Source organism: Theropithecus gelada, chromosome 4, assembly GCF_003255815.1.
Source record: "Theropithecus gelada isolate Dixy chromosome 4, Tgel_1.0, whole genome shotgun sequence".
NCBI lineage: Eukaryota > Metazoa > Chordata > Mammalia > Primates > Cercopithecidae > Theropithecus > Theropithecus gelada.
Window position 1 is genome coordinate 106,341,453 of NC_037671.1, and position 19,361 is coordinate 106,360,813.

Genomic DNA, 19,361 nt, shown 5'->3' on the forward strand with positions numbered 1-19,361 from the left:
TCTCAAACTCAAACTCCTGACCTTAGGTGATCTGCCCACCTTGGCTTCCCAAATTGCTGGGATTACAGGCGTGAGCCACCATGCGCAGACTGTAATTCTTAATTTATAAACTTGCATCAACCTTTGATAGGTTTGGCATTTGAGGTTAGTAATATGGAATTATATTACATTTAGGATTAATTTCACAGGAAAAGCAATCACTGCTTCTTGGTTATCATGTCTTCCAAAAGAATATTTGGTGATTTATAAATAATCATGGATTTATCCATATTCTGATTCAAAGTTAATTTTTAATTTTAGTATCATATTCCAAAGAGAAACTTAATTCTACACATTGAAATTCAAAAAGCAAAACTGGGACTGTAAAGCTTTTTAGCAAACTCTGTAATAGAAATTCAACAAGCAAAACATGTCATAGGCTGTAGACTGCAGCAATGAGCCACTCTTGCCTGTAGCTTTTTTAGGAGTGAATCAATAAATAGTAAGCTCTGTAATCTCATGACAAATACTAAGCTGGTTATTTAATTAAAAAGAATACTGTGGGATGAGAGCATTCATATCACGTAGGAATCAAATAGTCCTAGGGGTATTTGAGGAATATATAAACTATGTAAGAGTGAGTTTAGGTTTCTGTTATTTTACTTGGCTCCCTATCTTATAAATTTCTTATATCCTTCTCAGGTTCCAATTTTCATGTGCTTTAGTATTTGGATGCTGACACCTAGGGACCACTTGCCCCAAACTACCACCATCATCATATCCATGTGATCCTAGATTCCTAGAATCCTAAAATACATCCTGATGTAAGACGAGTTTAAAACATTTATAATTTCACCAGAAAGCACCTCAAACGACAGAGAAATTCTATCTACATTAATTAATGAAATAAATGTAGGCTTCAGCCACGTCTTCTAGGTAGGTTGCATCAGTCTGGGGGTCAGTGTATGAGGTGAAGAATGTATATTTACTCTGTGCCATTTGAGTGTAATCATATCTGCAAGATTAACAGCTCTTCCAAATGTAGGAGGTCTCTATGTTATGGTGTTACGGAAGGTGCATTTGTTAATTTAGATAGTGCCTCTCTCAAGAGAATGATGATCAGAATTTGTTTTTGTTTTTGTTTTTTTTTGTTTTTTTTTTTTTTTTTTTGAGACGGAGTCTCGCTCTGTCGCCCAGGCTGGAGTGCAGTGGCCGGATCTCAGCTCATTGCAAGCTCTGCCTCCCGGGTTTACGCCATTTTCCTGCCTCAGCCTCCCGAGTAGCTGGGACTACAGGCGCCCACCACATCGCCCGGCTAGTTTTTTGTATTTTTTAGTAGAGACGGGGTTTCACTGTGTTAGCCAGGATGGTCTCGATCTCCTGACCTCGTGATTCGCCCGTCTCGGCCTCCCAAAGTGCTGGGATTACAGGCTTGAGCCACCGCGCCCGGCCCAGAATTTGTTTTAAATGGTTATTATCTATAAAACATTTTTTTTTGAAAAGTAAAGCATGCTTATCAGCTTAAAGTCACAATAATTATTACACTGGTTCAGCAAACATAAATCCTAGCACAGTCATTTATTAGACAATCACATTTCTGAGACCAGAGTATGTTAGATTATAGACTAATACACACCATTTTCTGGATGCTTGCAAGATCAGAGCCTGAATACAACAACAACTTTTTGTAGTATGTCTAAAGCACCTTGAGAAGCAGTATGGTGGTAAAGAATACACATTGCTACTGGGCGAAGTGGCTCACATCTGTAATCCCAGCACTTTGGGATGCTGAAGTGGGCGGATCACTTGAGGACAGGAGTTCGAGGCCAGCCTGGCCAACGCAGTGAAACCCTATCTCTTAAAAAAAAACGAACAACAAAAGAGAATACACATTGTGAAGTCAGCAGACCTGAGTAGAATCTTGACCCTGTGAAATAATTACTGTGTGAACACTTAGGTTATTCGAGCTCTTCTCTGTAAAATGAGGGGATTCACAGATTTTGATAGAACCATTTGATTAAGGTGCTTAGTGTGTGTCTTAAACAGCGTACGCTGCAAAGCATGCATACAGCGGCATGCATCTTAAAGAAAGTAAAGCACATAGAAAGGTCTACCTATTTTTCTGACAGCTGCACACAAATCTTAGGAATCAAAGATACAGGTTAGCATAACCTTCTTAGATCTAGGATAGAGAGAGCTTCCACAGGGGGCACCATTGCGCTACACACTAATCAATCTTCAGAGGTACAGCTTTGGTTTTATTATGATTTAGTTAAGATCTTTCTGGTTTTTTTTTTGGTTTTTTTTTTTTGTTTTTTTTTAGATGGAGTCTCACACTGTTGCCCGGGCTGGAGTGCAGTGGTGTGATCTCAGCTCACTGCAGGCTCTGCCTCCTGGGTTCAAGCAATTCTTCTGCCTCAGCCTCCTGAATAGCTGGGATTATAGACGCCCACCATCATGACTGGCTAATTTTTGCATTTTTAGTAGAGATGGGGTTTCACCATGTTGGCCAGGCTGGTCTCGAAATCCTGACCTTGTGATTCACCCGCCTCAGCCTTCTTACAGGCATAAGCCACCATGCCCGGCCTTAGTTAAGATCTTTCATCAAGCCAGAATGTCAAGGACTTGGGGGAAAAGGACAGAATCAACTCACCTACAATCCTTAGTAACACTTCACACTTCGCTTAGCTACGCTGCAGGTCCCATGATCTCTACTGTTACCTAAGTACTTTTGTTTGAAAACTGAGGGACATAGCCACCTCGTTATTTCAGGAAAGATGGTTAAGTACATTATCAGGGATCAATACTCCGTCTGATGTGGTAAGTGGGGAGGCTGAGTAGTGCTTGGAGACACTGCATAGGAAATATGGAGGAATGGCTTCAGGTGTACCAACTGAATCAACTACAGCTTTCTGATGGCTCAAAACAGTTTCAAATCACAAAAATTTTTAATTCAACACAAAATCTGACAGCAGGATCAGTGTATGACTGTGGAAATATGAATCTAGGTAATGATGTCTTCTAACTTACTAAAACTATGTTCAGTATCTATACAGAGGTGCCTCTCTTTTCGCTCAAACACCATAATTTTGGGAAACCCATGCCTCTCCACTATATTTTATGACAAGGAAAGAGATAGTATTCCTTTCAGATCCACTTTAAAACAGTTTTAATGGAATAAACAGGCTTTTCTATAGGGACAGAGGGCTCTATCTTTGACATAAAGACATACAGCCTCTCCCTGTGCACAGGTGGCTCCTGACACCACAAACTGGGAGCAATAATTGAATCCAGCTATCCCACAGTGCAGAGCATTCACCCGCAGAGCCAGCCTGAAGGGCATTTCTAGTTAGCTTTCCAGATTAAGACTCAAAAGATTACCCCAACTGAATCTCTGCCTCAACCCAGGGGGTGCGAGGCATTGAGGATGTAACCATTTGATTAAAAATATACTTGGGGGGAAATAAGAGGAACAAAGGTGGAATTAAATATTCCTTATGAATTAGAAGAACAGAGGTTAGGCACAAACATGTGCAGTATCTTGGGTCATCATTCATTCCAACAGTCAGTCAACAAATATTTATTGGGCAACTATCCTGCACCAGGTTCTGTAGTAGGCCTTCACGGTGCAATGGTGAGCAAACTCAAGACACCATTCCATGCTTACCATCAAGAACTGGTCTTTATCAACAATCTAAGCCTGACTTAGCTTCCTGATAAATATTAGATATTATGTAGGTATGTAATTTTCAGTAGTACAAAATGGTAAATTTAAGAGTGGGAAAGACTGCCCCACTAAATATTGTTATGAGCTAAATAATTTAAAATTTTACATTTATTTATTTATTTATTTATTTATTTATTTATTTATTTTGGGAGACGGAGTCTCACTCTGTCTCCCAGGCTGGAATGCAGTGGCGTGATCACTGCAACCTCCGCCTCCTGGGTTCAAGCGATTCTCCTGCCTCAGCCTCCTGAGTAGCTGGGATTACAGGCATGCACCATGACGCCTGGCTAACTTCTGTATTTTTAGTAGAGACGGGGTTTCACCATGTTGGTCAGGCTGGTCTTGAACTCCTGACCTCAGGTGATCCACCTGCCTTGGCCTCCCAAAGTGCTGGGATTATAGGCATGAGCCATCGCGCCTAGCCACAAATAACATTTTAAACCAAGCATCAATAAACTAGGAATATAGAATCTGAAGAAAAATAAAAGAGATTTATAACTTCCTATATTAAATTAGTATCTATAGTACTTGGGGCCCGGCGCAGTGGCTCACGCCTGTAATCCCAGCATTTTGGGAGGCTGAGGCGGGCGATCACCTGAGGTCAGGAGTTCAAGATCAGCCTGGCCAACATGATGAAACCCCATCTCTACTAAAAATACAAAATTTAGCCTGGCGTGGCAGTGGGCGCCTGTAATCCCAGCTACTCAGGAGGCTGAGGTAGGAGAATCGCTTGAACCCAGGAGGCGGAGGTTGTAGTAAGCTGAGATTGTGCCACTGCACTCCAGCCGTGGCAACAAGAGTGAAACTCTGTCTCAAAAAAAAAAAAAAAAAGAAAAAAGAAAAAAAAATGATGGATGATTGGGCACAGTGGCTCACACCTATAATCCCAGCACTTTGGAAGGCTGAGGCGGGTGGATCACCTGAGGTCAGGAGTTTGAGATCAGCCTGGCCAACATGGTAAAACCCCATCTCTACTAAAAATACAAAAATTAGCCAGGCATGGTGGCGCACACCTGTAATCTAAGCTACTCAGGATGCTGAGGCAGGAGAATCGCTTGAATTCGGGAGGTGGAAGCTGCAGTGAGCCGAGATTGTGCCACTGCACTCCAGCCTGGGAGACAGAGCAAGACTCTGTCTCAAAAAAAAAAAAAAAAATTATTTAGGCTAACAACTGAGAGAGTGGCATGTCATATGATGTCATAAAGATGTTTATCATTAAAATCTTTTAATAATTTTATTCATGATCCACAAGGGAATAGAGATTATGATCATTAAATCTGCTGATGCCACTGAGGTGTGTGGGATTGCTAACACCTCAGAGAACAAGAATCTAATTTTAAAATAACATTAAGAAATTAGAGGAACAGATAATCAAAGCAAAATGATAGTCACTAGGGACAAATGCAAAATAATACACTGGAAGAGTTAAGGAGAAAAAAGACTAGCTTGATGATAGGAATGAATAATGTACAGAAGGCAAATGTTTTGCAAAAAGACCAAGGCTAATAATAAGGCACAACTCTGGTTTAAGATACTATTTCATGTGTGATTATTAATTAATTAATTAATTATTTGAGATGGAGTCTTGCTTTATTGTCCGGGCTGGAGTGCAGTGGCGTGATCTCAGCTCACTGCAACCTTCACCTTCCGGGTTCAGGCGATTCTCTTGCCTCGGCCTCCTGAGTAGCTGGGACTATAGGTATGTGCCACCACACCAGGCTAATTTTTGTATCTGTAGTAGAGACGGGGTTTTGCCATGTTGGCCAGGCTGGTCTCGACCTCCTGACCTCAAGTGATCTGCCCACCTTGGTTTCCCAAAGTGCTGGGATTACAGGCATAAACCACCACACCTGGCTTATAATTGATTTTTGATATAACGTTTCACACGGTACAAAAGCTTCTATGGTTTATTATAAATGGAAACTCATCAATGATTATTTTTCCACCATTAATAATTGCAATTTGAAGGAGATATGAAATCAAAGCAGTAGTTGCAAAAACTGACAAACTAATTGTTTTGAAAAACAGATTAGGCCTGGCGCGGTGGCTCAAGCCTGTAATCCCAGCACTTTGGGAGGCCGAGACGGGCGGATCACGAGGTCAGGAGATCCAGACCATCCTGGTTAACACGGTGAAACCCCGTCTCTACTAAAAAAAATACAAAAAACTAGCCGGGCGAGGTGGCGGGCGCCTGTAGTCCCAGCTACTCAGGAGGCTGAGGCAGGAGAATGGCGTGAACCCGGGAGGCGGAGCTTGCAGTGAGCTGAGATCCGGCCACTGCACTCCAGCCTGGGCGACAGAGCGAGACTCCGTCTCAAAAAAAAAAAAAAAGAAAAAAAAAAGAAAAAAAAGATTAAAGAGAATCTACTCACTATTGCTACAAAGAAAAACAGTTGTCTGAAATGTAATTGCCAAGAGAAAAATAACTGGTTTAATCTGGTTTTAAGGAAATGAGGAGTGGGGGATTTGAAATTTTTGGACAGGGGCTAGTCATGGTGGCTCAAACCTGTAATCCCAGCACCTTGGGAGGCCAAGGTGGGAGGATCACTTGACCCCAGGAGTTTGAGACCTGCCCAGGTAACATAGTCATACCTCTTCTCTACAAAAAAATTAAAAAATTAGCCGGGTGTGGTGGCATGCACCTGTAGTCTCTGCTACTTGCAAAGCTGAGGCGGGAGGATCACTTGAGCCCAGGAGGTCAACACTGCAGTGAGCCATAATCATACCACTGCACTCCAGCCTGGGTGACAGAGCAAGACTGTCTCAAAAAAAAAAAAAAAAAAAAAAAGTTACATAGTTGCACCCATATCATTATGGTATTTTGATTTGGATTTTTTTCTTTAAATTCTACTGTAAACATCTTATCTAATTATATCACAAGTCCTTTATGGAACAAGATAGGAAAGGGCAATGCCAATGGCTCCACAGTCTGCATAGTTATCACTAAAATAGAAATCCTAAATGTTAAGACATCTTTGGCCGGGCATGGTGGCTCACGCATGAAATCTTAGTACTCTGGGAGGCCGAGGCGGGTGGATAACCTGAGGTCAGAAGTTCAAGACCAGCCTAGCCAAAATGGTGAAACCCTGTCTCTACTAAAAATATAAAAAATAACCAGGCATGGTGGCAGCTGCCTGTAATCCCAGTTACTCTGGAGGCTGAGGCAAGAGAATCGCTTGAGCTGGGTGCAGTGGCTCACGCCTGTAATCTCAGCACTTTGGGAGGCTGAGGCAGGCAGATCACGAGGTCAGGAGTTTGAGACCAACCTGGCCAACATGGTGAAACTCTGTCTCTAAAAATGCAAAAATTAGCTGGGCACAGTGGTGCACACCTGTAGTCCCAGATACTCAGGAGGCTGAGGCAGGAGAATTGCTTGAACCCAGGAAGCGGCGGTTGCAGGGAGCCGAGATCGCGCCACTGGACTCCAGCCTGGGCAACAGAGTGAGACTCCATCTCAAAAACAAAAAACAAAAAACAAAAACAAAAACAAGAGAGAGAATCACTTGAACCTGGGAGGTGGAGGTTTCAGTGAGCCAAGATTGTGCCACTGCACTCCAGCCTGGGCAATGAGAGCTAAACTCTGTCTCAAAACAAAACAAAAACAAAAAAGAAAAGAAAAAAAGATATCTTTGCGGGAGGCTAGAGAAAATGAGAGATTTAGTGCATTCAGTGATGCTGTATGGAATATTTTACCAAAAAAGAGCTAATGTAAAGTCCCAGGGTAGGAGATGCAGCATCTACCCAAGAAAGGGGTACAGGGAAGAGAAAACACAGCAATATCTGTTTTCTATATGTGCCAATGTGAAAAAGTCTCAGAGCCAGTTTGCTAGGGTCATGGGAAGGAACTAGCAGCAAAAATTGACTACCAAAAATAAATAAATAAATAAATAAACGAATAAAGGAGTCTGGCTTTGTCAGTAAAGAAAGAACAATAATATATACAAACAATTTCTATATTCAAGGTTCAAAAAAGAAAATTCTGGACTCAATATGCAGAAAAATGGCTGAAGCATCTATCTATAAGAAGAAGAAATGACTAAAAGGGCAAACCTTGGAAAGGGGAATCTTGACATGAGAAGAAAGACTTTTTCTTTTTAAAGGGAAGTAATGATATGTGATCATGCAAATGCAAATGTCTGTGGACATTACTGTTTGCTGGTGGGAAGAGAATTTTAATGTGTGCCCTATGCAAATGCATTTTATAATAAAACAAATGTGCAAGGACTTCTGGGGGTGAGGAGGACAGAGTAGAGCAGCAGCTGCTAAATGCTGATGCCCGAGAGGCATGGGAGGATAGAGCCAGAACGTGCCACTCTGGAACCCTGAGCAAATTCTAGCAGGGAGGACAAATCAAAAACCCTATCCTTATAAAAAATCTCTTACATTTGACAGAGAACCGCATGGCTAATGAATTAATATCTGGAAGATTTTTTTTTTTTTTTACCAAGTGCTTAACCATGAGCAATTATTTCTCTGTGCTTAGAATGATCCTCATAAGAGGACATTAAAAAAATAACAGCAAAAAACTCCCTTTTCTGTGCTGAGTCATGGGACAAATGATATGAAATGCACCATAAAGCTTAGAGAAAGGCCAGTGCAGAGACAATGCACCTGTAGTCGCAGCTACTTGGGAGGTGGAGATGGGAGGATCTCTTGAGCCCAGGAGTTCAAGGCTGTAGAGTACTATAATGGGCTTGTGAATAGTCACTACACTCTAGCCTGGACAACATACAGAGAGGAGAAGAAGGAGAAGGAGAAGGAGAATGAGGAGGAAGAGGAGGAGGACGAGGAGGACAAGGAGAAGGAGGAGGAGAAGAAGGAGGAGGAGGAGGAGGAGGAGAAGAAGCAGAAGCAGAAGAAGAAGAAGAACTACTACAGATAAATATAATGCAAGCTATTATAAACCATTTAGTGTCTTTGTGTCAAAATGAGCACGAATGTCAAAGCTCATTTACGGCACAGTCCTAGGCACTGGTGAAAGAATGAACAGAAGGCAGTCTCTACAATGCTGAACAGTCTGTTTTTGACCAACTGATGGTTATTCATATCTGTATATCTGAAGCAATTATTAAAAAGAAACTGGGAAAAAGTCTGTGTCTCTGTGATAGAGATATTTAAACAAGCCATTTTGAAAATGTTAAAAAATTAAAATTGTAGAAAGTCGAACCATAGGTGCCATGTTTTGCCTGAAGTGGTAAAAATACCATCTGCCTCAGTCTTTTAGCAGCATGCTTATTTCAAGTAGCAGTAGGCTAAACTACAGGCATACGCTCAGCTCCAGCTGGGGAAAATACACAGACGTTTGTCGATGTTTTTCTAAGCAAGAGTAGTCAACATATTCGTTTTCTTTTAGACATATATATTAGTTACCATAGCAAACCAAACGTGAATGTGGTCCGAGAGGCTTCTCCACCAGTCCCAACACATCTCCAAGAATCCCTACAATTCAATAGGTGGCACTCTTCCCTCTAGCACTGAGCTGAAGAGGCTCTGCCTAACCTTGAGGCCAGAAGCCTAAGGAGCTGGAACAGTCTGAGAGATGCGCACCCGGGGCTGCAGGACAGTCACTGGAATTAAGATCCCCACAGCACTGTGCACTGGAGCAAAAGTGTTAGCTTCCTGGTCACACTTCACTTCTGGTAATTACATTCCATCTAATACAACTTCTGCAGTTTTTACTCGGTAAGATATTCCTTGTTTTTCCATCTTGAAACTACTAAGGTAGGATTGCCTCACACAGTTAAACAGCTTCCATCTTTGCCCACTGCCCAGGTGGATGAGTTTCAGCAACGAGGAGAGTGACTTCCAGTGCTGTGTTAACTACTTTAAGAGACAGGGAGAGATTTAATGAATTAATAGTAGTCAAGTGCTTTGATATCTTAGGATGGAGGGTACTATAGCCGTGTAAAGCATTCATATCCAGGCTCTATCACAACAGGAACTCAATTAAAAAGTAATTCAATTTCTATCTGAGTGTCTGTGTACAGACCACTATTTTGCTGAATGCAACACACATTTTGAAGGTATAGTTGAGAATGATTTTGAAATGATCACCTCTTCCACACTCTCCCCTGCTTCCTCACCATCTGAAACTGACAAAATAATTTCGGTGCGTGACCGAAATAATTATATACAGGTTTTTTTTGGACTCTTTCTTTATTATTTTAAGTTCTGGGATACATGTGCAGAAGGTGCAGGTTTGTTACACAGGTATACATGTGCCGTGGTGGTTTGTGCACCTATTGACCTGCCCTCTAAGTTCCCTCCTTTCGCTCCCCTGCACCCCCAACAGGCCCTGGTGTGTGTTGTTCCCCTCCCTGTGTTCTTTTGTTCTCATTGTTCAACTCCCACTTATGAGTGAGAACATGCGGTGTTTGGTTTTCTGTTCCTGTGTTAGTTTGCTGAGGATGATGGCTTCCAGCTTCATCCATATCCCTGCAAAGGACATGATCTCATTCCTTTTTATGGCTGCACACTTTCTTAATATCTGACTTTTCAGACAAAATTTGGCTTTTGAGTTTACAAATACCTATCACTTGGAAATAAAGAAATTTTCAGCAAGAAATGAATTTCACAATAGTCTCCTGAAATAGCTGCTGAGTTTTTCAAATACCATTTTAAAATAACCCCTACCAGGGGAACCCTAAGCCACTAAGCACAATGCCTATATTAGCCTGAACATCATGACCACAAAGAGCAGAGCACACAAAGAGGAGGAGTAGACCTTAGGTCACGGGATGCATTGCCGAGTAGTCCATAACACACTGCATAAGGGATAACACTGCAGACATCTCCCCAAGACTTAGTAGAGAAAGATATAATCTTTCTTCTTTATGTTACTTGGGTTTAAGTCTGTGTAAGGATGACAGGTCTGGATTAGTTTCAAGCTATGTCTTTAAATAACAGAATAGCACTACATATTCAAGGAGGGGTGGGTTTCTATTTACTGGCATGAGAAATACTATTACTGGGCACTTGAAAAGGCAACCTTAGGCAACTTTGGGATGGAACGTATTACACAGTCAATACACTCTTAAGGCTGGGTGCGGTGGCTCACACCTGTAATTCTAACACTTTGGAGGCCGAGGCGGGCAGGTCGCTTTGAGTTTAGGAGTTTGAGACCAGCCTGGGCAATGTGGTGAAACCTGTCTCTACAAAAAATACAAAAATTAGCTGGGTGTGGTGGCGCACGCCTGTAAACCCAGCTACTCGGGAGGCTGAGGCAGGAGATTGCTTGAACCCAGGAGGCGGAGGTTGCAGTGAGCCAAGATCGCGCCGTTGCACTCCAGCCTGGGCAACAAGAGCTAAACTTCATCTCAAAAAACAAACAAATAAACAAACAAAAACTTAAAATGGCTAATTTGAGTCTACAGTCCTTGATCCCAAACCTCTCCTAACCTCCGGTACATCTCCTAACATAACATGAATGTAATACTTGTGCATACTTATTTGTCAAGCACTCCTGTGTAAGCCTGTGCTAGGGAGGGTGATGCAACCATGAGCAAGGCCATCAAAGCCCCTGCCTTTAGATCTTTTACATGCCATTGGAAGAAGAAATAAACATGCACTTAAATAAAAACTATAATTTTATGTTATGATAAATGTTAAAGAGAAAAAAACAGAGCAAAGGTGGAGTGGCTACTTTAGATAGGGAAGCTGGAGTCAAGGGAGCTTGTGATGGCAAACCCTGGCAGTCGTGTTCATGGTGGTTGTCTTGGCACTAGCATAGTGCCTCAAATATATTAAACATCAAATAAAGGCTGGGTGCGGTGGCTCATGCCTGGAATCCCAGCACTTTGGGAGGCTGAGGCGGGCAGGTTGCTTTGAGTTTAGGAGTTTGAGACCAGCCTGGGCAATGTGGTGAAACCTGTCTCTACAAAAAATACAAAAATTAGCTGGGCGTTGGTGGCTTGCACCTGTAATTCCAGCTACTCGGGAGGCTGAGGCTGGAGAATCACTTGACCCTGGGAAGCCGAAGTTGCAGTGAGCTGAGATCGTGCCGCTGCACTCCAACTTGGGAGACAGAGTGAGACCCTGTCTCAAAAAAAAAAAAAAAAAAAAAAAGTAAATTTAAAAATATATTAAATAAATGTTGGTTGGGTGAAGGAGTGTGTCTGGACCTCAGGATAAGAATGTCTCTTCCCAGATTTAGAATGGGCTTAGGGAATAGAACAGCACTACTCTAAACTGCTCATTTTGTACTGAGGAAACTAACAAAAGACCAAAGAGATGAAGTGAACAATTTGGTTTGCATGTTTTCTCCCCTCCAAATATCATGTTGAAAAGTGACCTCCATTGTTGGAAGTGGGCCTAGTGGGAGGTGTTTGGGTCATGGGATCGGATCCCTCATGAATGGCTTAACGCCATGCCCTTGGTGACAAGTGAGTTCTCACTCAGTGAGTCCATGCACAATCTGGTTGTTTAAAAGTGTGTGGCACCTCCCCTCTCTTGCCATGTGAAATGCCCAATACCCTTTGCCATGCGCCATGATTCTAAGCTCACCAGAAGCCTCACCAGAAGTAGATGTCAGCACTATGCTTCTCATATGCCTGCAGAACCATAAGCCAATTAAATCTCTTTTCTTTTTTATTTTTTTTGAGACAGGGTCTCACTCCCACTCCCGTTGCCCAGGCTGGCATACAGTGGTGCAATCACAGCTCACTGCAGCCTCAACTTCCTGGGGTCAGGTAATCCTCCACCTCAGGGTCCTGAGTAGCCAGAACTACAGGTGTGCACCACCATACCTAGCTATTTTTTTATATTTTTAGGAGGGAGTGCAATGACACAATCTCAGCTGACTGCAACCTCTGCCTCTCAGGCTCAAGCAATCCTCTCACCTCAGCCTCCTGAGTAGCTGGGACTATGAGTGTGCACAACATATCTGGCTAATTTTTGTACTTTTTTAGAGACAGGATTTTGCCATATTGCCCAGGCTGGTCTTGAACTCCTGAGCTCAAGTGCTCCTGCCTTGGCTTCCCAAGCCAGCCATATATTTGGCCACTATACCCAGCCATATATTTCTTCTCTTTTTTTTTTTTAGACAGACTGTTGCTCTGTTGTCCAGGCTGGAGTGCAAAGACATGACCTTGGCTCATTGCAACCTGTGCCATTGGGGTTCATGCACTTCTCCTGCCTCAGCCTCCCGAGTAGCTGGGATTACAGGCACATGCCACCACACCTGGCTAATGTTTGTGTTTTTAGTAGAGACAGGGTTTTACCATGTTGACCAGGCTGGTCTCAAACTCTTGACCTCAGGTGATCCACCCCCATGGCCTCCCATAGTGCTGGGATTACAGGTGTGAGCCACCGTGCCTGGCCCCAGCCAGGTACTTCTTTATTGCGCTACAAGAACAGACTAACACAGTGACTATTATCAGATTTTGCAGTGAGTTGGTGGCTGAGCCATTGCTTGGTCCAGGGGCGCTCTTATCTGTGCACCACATTTTTCTCTTTGCCATTTTCCAATGGAAATCTCTTCCATTGTCAAGTGCTTCTGTGATAAGAAACCTTAGAGGCATTCTTTGAGTCATAAAAAAAGCATCACCAGTCTGGGTAACAGCGAGACCTCGTTTCTAAAAATAATAATAATAAACAAATAAAAAAAAATAGCCAGATGTGGTGACACATATCTGTAGTCCCAGTTACTCGGGAGTCTGAGGCAAGAGGATCATTTGAGCCCAGGAGTGGGAGGCTGCAGTAAGCTATGATTGTGCCACTGCACTTCAGCCTGAGTGACAGAGTGAGACCCCATCTCTAAAAAATAAAAATAAAACAAAATAAACATCAGTGTTCAATTGTCACTCTTTTCCCTTATTCATATGTTAGTTTTCTGTCACTACCACAGTAAAAATCCCAGTCTTTATCTTCAAACTAGTTTACTACAACCTTCCTAAGCAATCTTCTTAACCCTGCTGATATCTGCAAACTGTGTCAAACACTTTCCTTTCCTCTCTGCCTTGAGACCCAATGCCCTATCCCTGATTTTCTCCTGCAGCAGGCTGCTTCTCCCCTACTTACTGCATGTGTTTTTTATTTTCTTACTCATGGCCTCTGTTCACTCGCTTACTTGCTCATTCACTTACTAAGTGTCAAGTACTGCTTTGGGTACCAGATATACGAAGAGAAAAAAGAAACTGTCTCTGCCCTCCAAGAGCTCACAGTCTAGGATCTGTCTCATAAATTGATCATTATAATATAACAGAGTAAGAGCAGTGACTGAGAAATGCATAGTGTATTGAGGAACTGAGGAAAGCACCTAACCCAGCCTGGGGAACCACAGTGGATGTGTTATAGGAGACAATCCTAAATTAAACTTCATTGGATGAGCAGAGGGAGCCAGATAAAGAGGGCATTCTAAGCAGAGGGGACAGCATGAGTGAAGGCACAGAGAACAGAAGCAGTATGCTTTATGAAACTTGGTGCTGCTGCAGGACCGTGGGAGATGAAGCTGCAGGGTCTCTTTAGGCGGAGATCACACAGCCCTGTATATGCCAACCCAGCAAGCTATGAATGTGCCAGACAGACAACATGGAGCAATGAAGGGTTTTGAGCTGGAGAGGGAAACTGTCAGATTGGTGGTTTAGATAGCCACTCTGGCTGGTAAAGATCTGTGGGGACAAAAGAGAGGCAGTGGAGAATGAGCAGTAGGTTTTTCAGTGGTTCAGATGAAGACTACGAGCACGAGGAATGGAAGACAGACCAAGAGGAAGAGTTGGAGTCAAGAAAATGTAGGCTATAAAACTGGTATGACTTGGTCATGGAACATGAGGTGGGGAGTAGGAGCGGTTTCTTACATGAGAAGTTTCTCACATGGTTGACTGGTGGGATGACAGTGCTAATCACAGGAGAGAAGATAAGAAAAAAGGCTCAGAGGTCCAGCACCAAGGACTGCAACCTTCCTAATGCAATATATGGACTCTGGGTGATAACGATCCACCAATGTAGACTCATCAATTTTTTCTTTGAGACAGGGTCTCACTCTGTCACCCGGGCTGGAGTGCAGTAGTATGATCTTAGCTCACTGAACCGTCTGCTCCCAGGCTTCAGCAATCCTCCCACCTCAGCCTCCCAGGTAGCTGCAACCACAAGCACTCATCACCATATCCAGCTAATTTTTACATTGTTTTGTACAGACAGGGTTTCGCCATGTTATCCAGGCTGGTCTTGAACTTCTGGGCTCAAGTGGTCCTCTCACCTCAGCCTCCCAAAATGCTGGGATTAGAGGTATGAGCCAACGCACCTGGCCTTAGACTCATCAATTAAACTCAACAAAACAATGTGCTGCTCTGGTGTAGGATGCTGACAGTGAGGGAGGCTGCATGTGTGTGGGGTTAGGGGCTATAGAAACTCTACTTTTCACTCACTTTTGCTGTCAACCTGAAACTGCTGTAAAATATGAAGTCACTAAACAACAGCAACAGAAAGGCCAGAGATGTCAGAAAAGATGTTTAGTTTAGTTTAAGATGCACTGGGCTCTTATGCCTGTAGGAGACCCAACCGGGTAAGTCCACAGCCTGTGTTTGGGTATATGATGAGGCTCAAGTACACATCTAAGACAGAGTGACAAATATGGAAGCCCTTGGTTTAGAGGTGCTCCTATTATCTAGTTTTTCTTGAAGGAGGCGAAAGTATGTGAGGCAGATAAAAGGAGAGACTGTCCCAACACCCCTCATGGGAGGAAGAGAAAGGACTTGACAGCCTCTGAGACTCCAAAAGCTGCAGTCTTAGACCCCAGGGAAAGGCCCAGGGAAAAAGTCGAAAATCAAAGAAGAGGCAGTGAAGGAAAAAAAGTCCTTTGCTGGAGAGAAAAGACCTGAGACAGACTCCAAAAAAGCCAGAGACCAAGTTCTTTGCTGCTCCTAGTTAATCTGTGAGAAAAGCTTCCCACACTCTCCCCAAAATGGCCCCCAAACCCCAAAAACCAAAGTATCCCAGTCAACCTAAATTCAGTGATTCAAATGGAAGGAAACATCAGAGCTACCCAAAGAGCTTTTTAGAAGCTTTGCAACCTTCTCCAAGTGGGAGACCTGGACTTACAGATTTTTAAAAACCTCCATAGGTAATTCTGACATATGTTCCTGGGTATAAGAACCAGTGGTTCAAAGTAAATCTATTTTTTAATTGTCAAAAAAAAAAAAAAAAAAAAAGAGAGAGAGACTTTATTTTCAGCATGGAAAGGAGAGTAAAGGCGGGGGCCATGGGTGTGCCCCACTAGGCTGCCAGGAGAGTGCAAGGCTCCGGGTCAGCTCTGGAGAGGCCCTTGAGGGTTTTAGTTGTCCCATGGCAAACAGAGCCCTTCCGGGTCGTGTTTCTCCTTCCCTGTCTTTGGAGTGCAGGTGTGCTCACATCCTCGATTGCTGCATAAATCAGATGGTTGACATGTTCTTTTAGCCAAGCAGCTGTACACATGCCATACACCTGCTAAATGTTCCATTTGTCCCTGAGGGGAAAACAGAACGTGATCTAAGTGTGTTCCTAGGCCTGTACTGATGCACTGAAATCTGACCTCCCGCAGCAGTTTTTAACTAGGGCTGTGTGTCAGAATTATCTGTGGAGACATTTTCAAACCACTCTAGCCTGCCCCTGTACCGCCCTCTCCATCAGGGGATTCTGATCTTGGTGAAAGAGGGTCTGATGCAGTGGTACCTAGGCACGTGTGTTTTCAAAAGTTCCACAGGCGATGTGAGAACTCTTGCCTTCGGGAGTTCAAGTCTGTCCTGTAAGGTGCTTTCCAGGTATTATCTGATGGCCAAAAAGGTTGTCTTCCATCCACAGGCCATAGGCATCTTTCAACAACGGCTAGTGATTTTACTGTTTATTTTTCCTCATCACACTTACTGACACTTGACATTACATTATTTATTTAGCCCTTTATTTAGTTATCGATTTTCCCCACTAGAATTGTAAATATTCTGAAAGGAGACTTCATCTAGTTCACCGTTGTATTCTCAATACAATATCTGGAATGAAACAGGTACTCAATAATAAATAGACTTCTTGTTGAATGAACCTTATTCCATGTGCTATTGCCTGTTACTTAACAGGAAATGTCCCTCAGTTCTCAGTGTGATAATTCTCTTTTGACCTTTCAAATATAAATGAAAACCAAACACCAAATTGAAATATGTAAAATAGTACAGTATGTATAAAATTTGCCTACCTTAGCATAGTCCAATCTTCCTTTTTCTTGAGCCTACAAAAGAAGAGGGGAAAATTAATTTGTTACTTCTCTAAAAGTTTAGTGCTTCTATAATTTTTGTTCTCAAAGAATAGAACTCAGCTTCTCTGTCCCCCTTTCCCTCTCTCTATTTAATATACATATTGAACTATATATTATAATCCATGTAAATTGCAAGCATATAGAAAAGTTAAATGAACAGTTCACTGAGCACGCATAGACACTCATATCTAGATCTGGCAGGAGTGGATGTCACAAGTCTTCACGTCACATGCTTCAGCACGTACCTTGTACACATGTGGCATCTCATACGTCACCCCATGACCACAATCAAAATTGATGAACTCACAATAATGCCATATCGTCTAACACAAATCTATATTCAGATTTCTCCAACTTTTCCAAGAATATCTTGTACAGCCTTTTTTCCCCCAAAACCAGAATTAATAAAGATTCACACATTGCATTCTGGTTTTATGTCTCTTTTGCTGCCTTTTATTTATTATTATAGTTTCTTCTTTTTTGCCTAGACTGGTCTCTCCCCATTCTTCACAGAATGAAAATAAAAGCCATTAGCTTATTTTCATAAAAACCATTGACTTTTTGAGAAGACAAGGATAGCTGTTTTACAAAATTCCTTTTTCTTCTTTCTTCATTGCGTCATTTAACTTGTTTCTGTTTTGCTTATAAACTGAAAGCTGGGTCTGGAGAAGCCTGCTAAGATTTAGGTTAAACATTTTTGGCAAAACTACTTTATGTGGAAATATTACACACTCCATCAATTCAGGAGGCACAAAATGTCAGGCTGTTCCACTCTTAGTAATGCTATAAATTTGGCTGGGTGTGGTGGCTCACGCCTGTAATCCCAACACTTCGGGAGGCCAAGGCAGGCAGATTACCTGAGGTCAGGAGTTCGAGACAGCATGGCCAACATGGCGAAACCCTGTCTCTACTAAAAATACAAAAATTAGTCAGGTGTGGTGGCAGGCGCCTGTAATCCCAGCTACTCAGAAGGCCGAGGAGACAGAAAAATCGCTTGAACCCAGAAGGCGGAGACTGCAGTGGGCCAAGATCGCGCCACTGCACTCTTGCCTGAGTGACAGAGCAAGACTCTGTCTCAAAAAGAAAAAAATCTTAACATAACAATCAGGGTTAGTTTTTGCTGGCAGGTCAGTTTGTGTTCTGCAGACGTCAGGATAAAATTTCTCCTGCCACATCTGCATAGAACAAGAGTCTTCCAACTTACAAACGGGTTAGATCTTGAGACCATTTTGCTCCTGAGTCCAAATTTACATTATACAGGTAATTAACATAGGCAGATTACTCCCATGAGAGAAAAAAAAGTTCATAATATTGGTCCTAAAGCTGGGCACAGTGGCTCACATGTGTAATCCCAGCACTTTGGGAGGCTGAGGCAAGAGGATAACTTGAGCCCAGGAGTTCAATACCAGTCCTGGCAACACAGTGAGACTCCATCTCCACAAAAAATAAAAAAATTAGCTGGGTGTGGTGGTATGCGCCTGTAGTCCTAGCTACTCAGGAGGCTGAGGTGAGAGGATTGTGTGAGCCTGGGAGGTTGAGGCTGTAGTGAGCCATAGTTGCACCACTACATTCCAACCTGGGTGACAGAGTGAGACCCTGTCTCAGAAAAAAAAAAAAAAAAAATTGGTCCTGACCCTTCTTGCTGCTTTAGAATCCTTTAAAAATTTATCTGAAGATGACTGCATTTTGTTTTTTTTTTTTCTTTTTTGAGACAGAGTCTTGCTCTGTCCTCCAGGCTGGAGTGCAGTGGTGTATCTTGGCTCACTGCAAACTCTATCTCCCGGGTTCAAGCAATTCTCCTGTCTCAGCCTCCTGAGTAGCTGGGATTACAGGCACCCACCACCATGCCCGGCTAATTTTTGTATTTTTAGTAGAAACAAAGGTTTCGCCATGTTGGCCAGGCTGGTCTCGAACTCCTGACCTCATGTGATCCACCTGCTTCAGTTTCCCAACGTGCTGGGATTACAGGTGTGAGCCACTGCGCCCGGCCCTTTTCTTATTTTCATAGTAAGAAACTTATAAGGGCCGGGTGCAGTGGCTCAAGCCTGTAATCCCAGCACTTTGGGAGGCCAAGACAGGCGGATCATGAGGTCAGGAGATCGAGACCATCCTGGCTAACACGGTGAAACCCCACTCTACTAAAAAATACAAAAAACTAGCCGGGTGAGGTAGCAGGCGCCTGTAGTCCCAGCTACTCGGGAGGCTGAGGCAGGAGAATGGCGTAAACCTGGGAGGCGGAGCTTGCAGTGAGCTGAGATCCGGCCACTGCACTCCAGCCTGGGCAACAGAGTGATCCGTCTCAAAAAAAAAAAAAAAAAGAAACTTATAAAACACTGTTCACACATAGCTGTTGGCACCATCACAAACCACTCTAAAATTGTGATTAAATATTTTCATTGAAACAAAAGGCCTCTGCAACCAATCTACTATAAAAAA

The 19,361-nt window shown here is 42.8% G+C and overlaps 1 protein-coding gene across 1 annotated transcript in view; it reads right to left on the minus strand.

Moving 5' to 3' along the window:
* Positions 1-19,361, minus strand: part of PDSS2 (decaprenyl diphosphate synthase subunit 2) — a 299,355-nt gene that overhangs the window by 16,093 nt on the left and 263,901 nt on the right. The window contains exon 7 of the mRNA XM_025384118.1: positions 16,866-16,898. Coding sequence (XP_025239903.1) covers positions 16,866-16,898 — 33 coding nt within the window. The remainder of the gene's footprint in view (positions 1-16,865; positions 16,899-19,361) is intronic.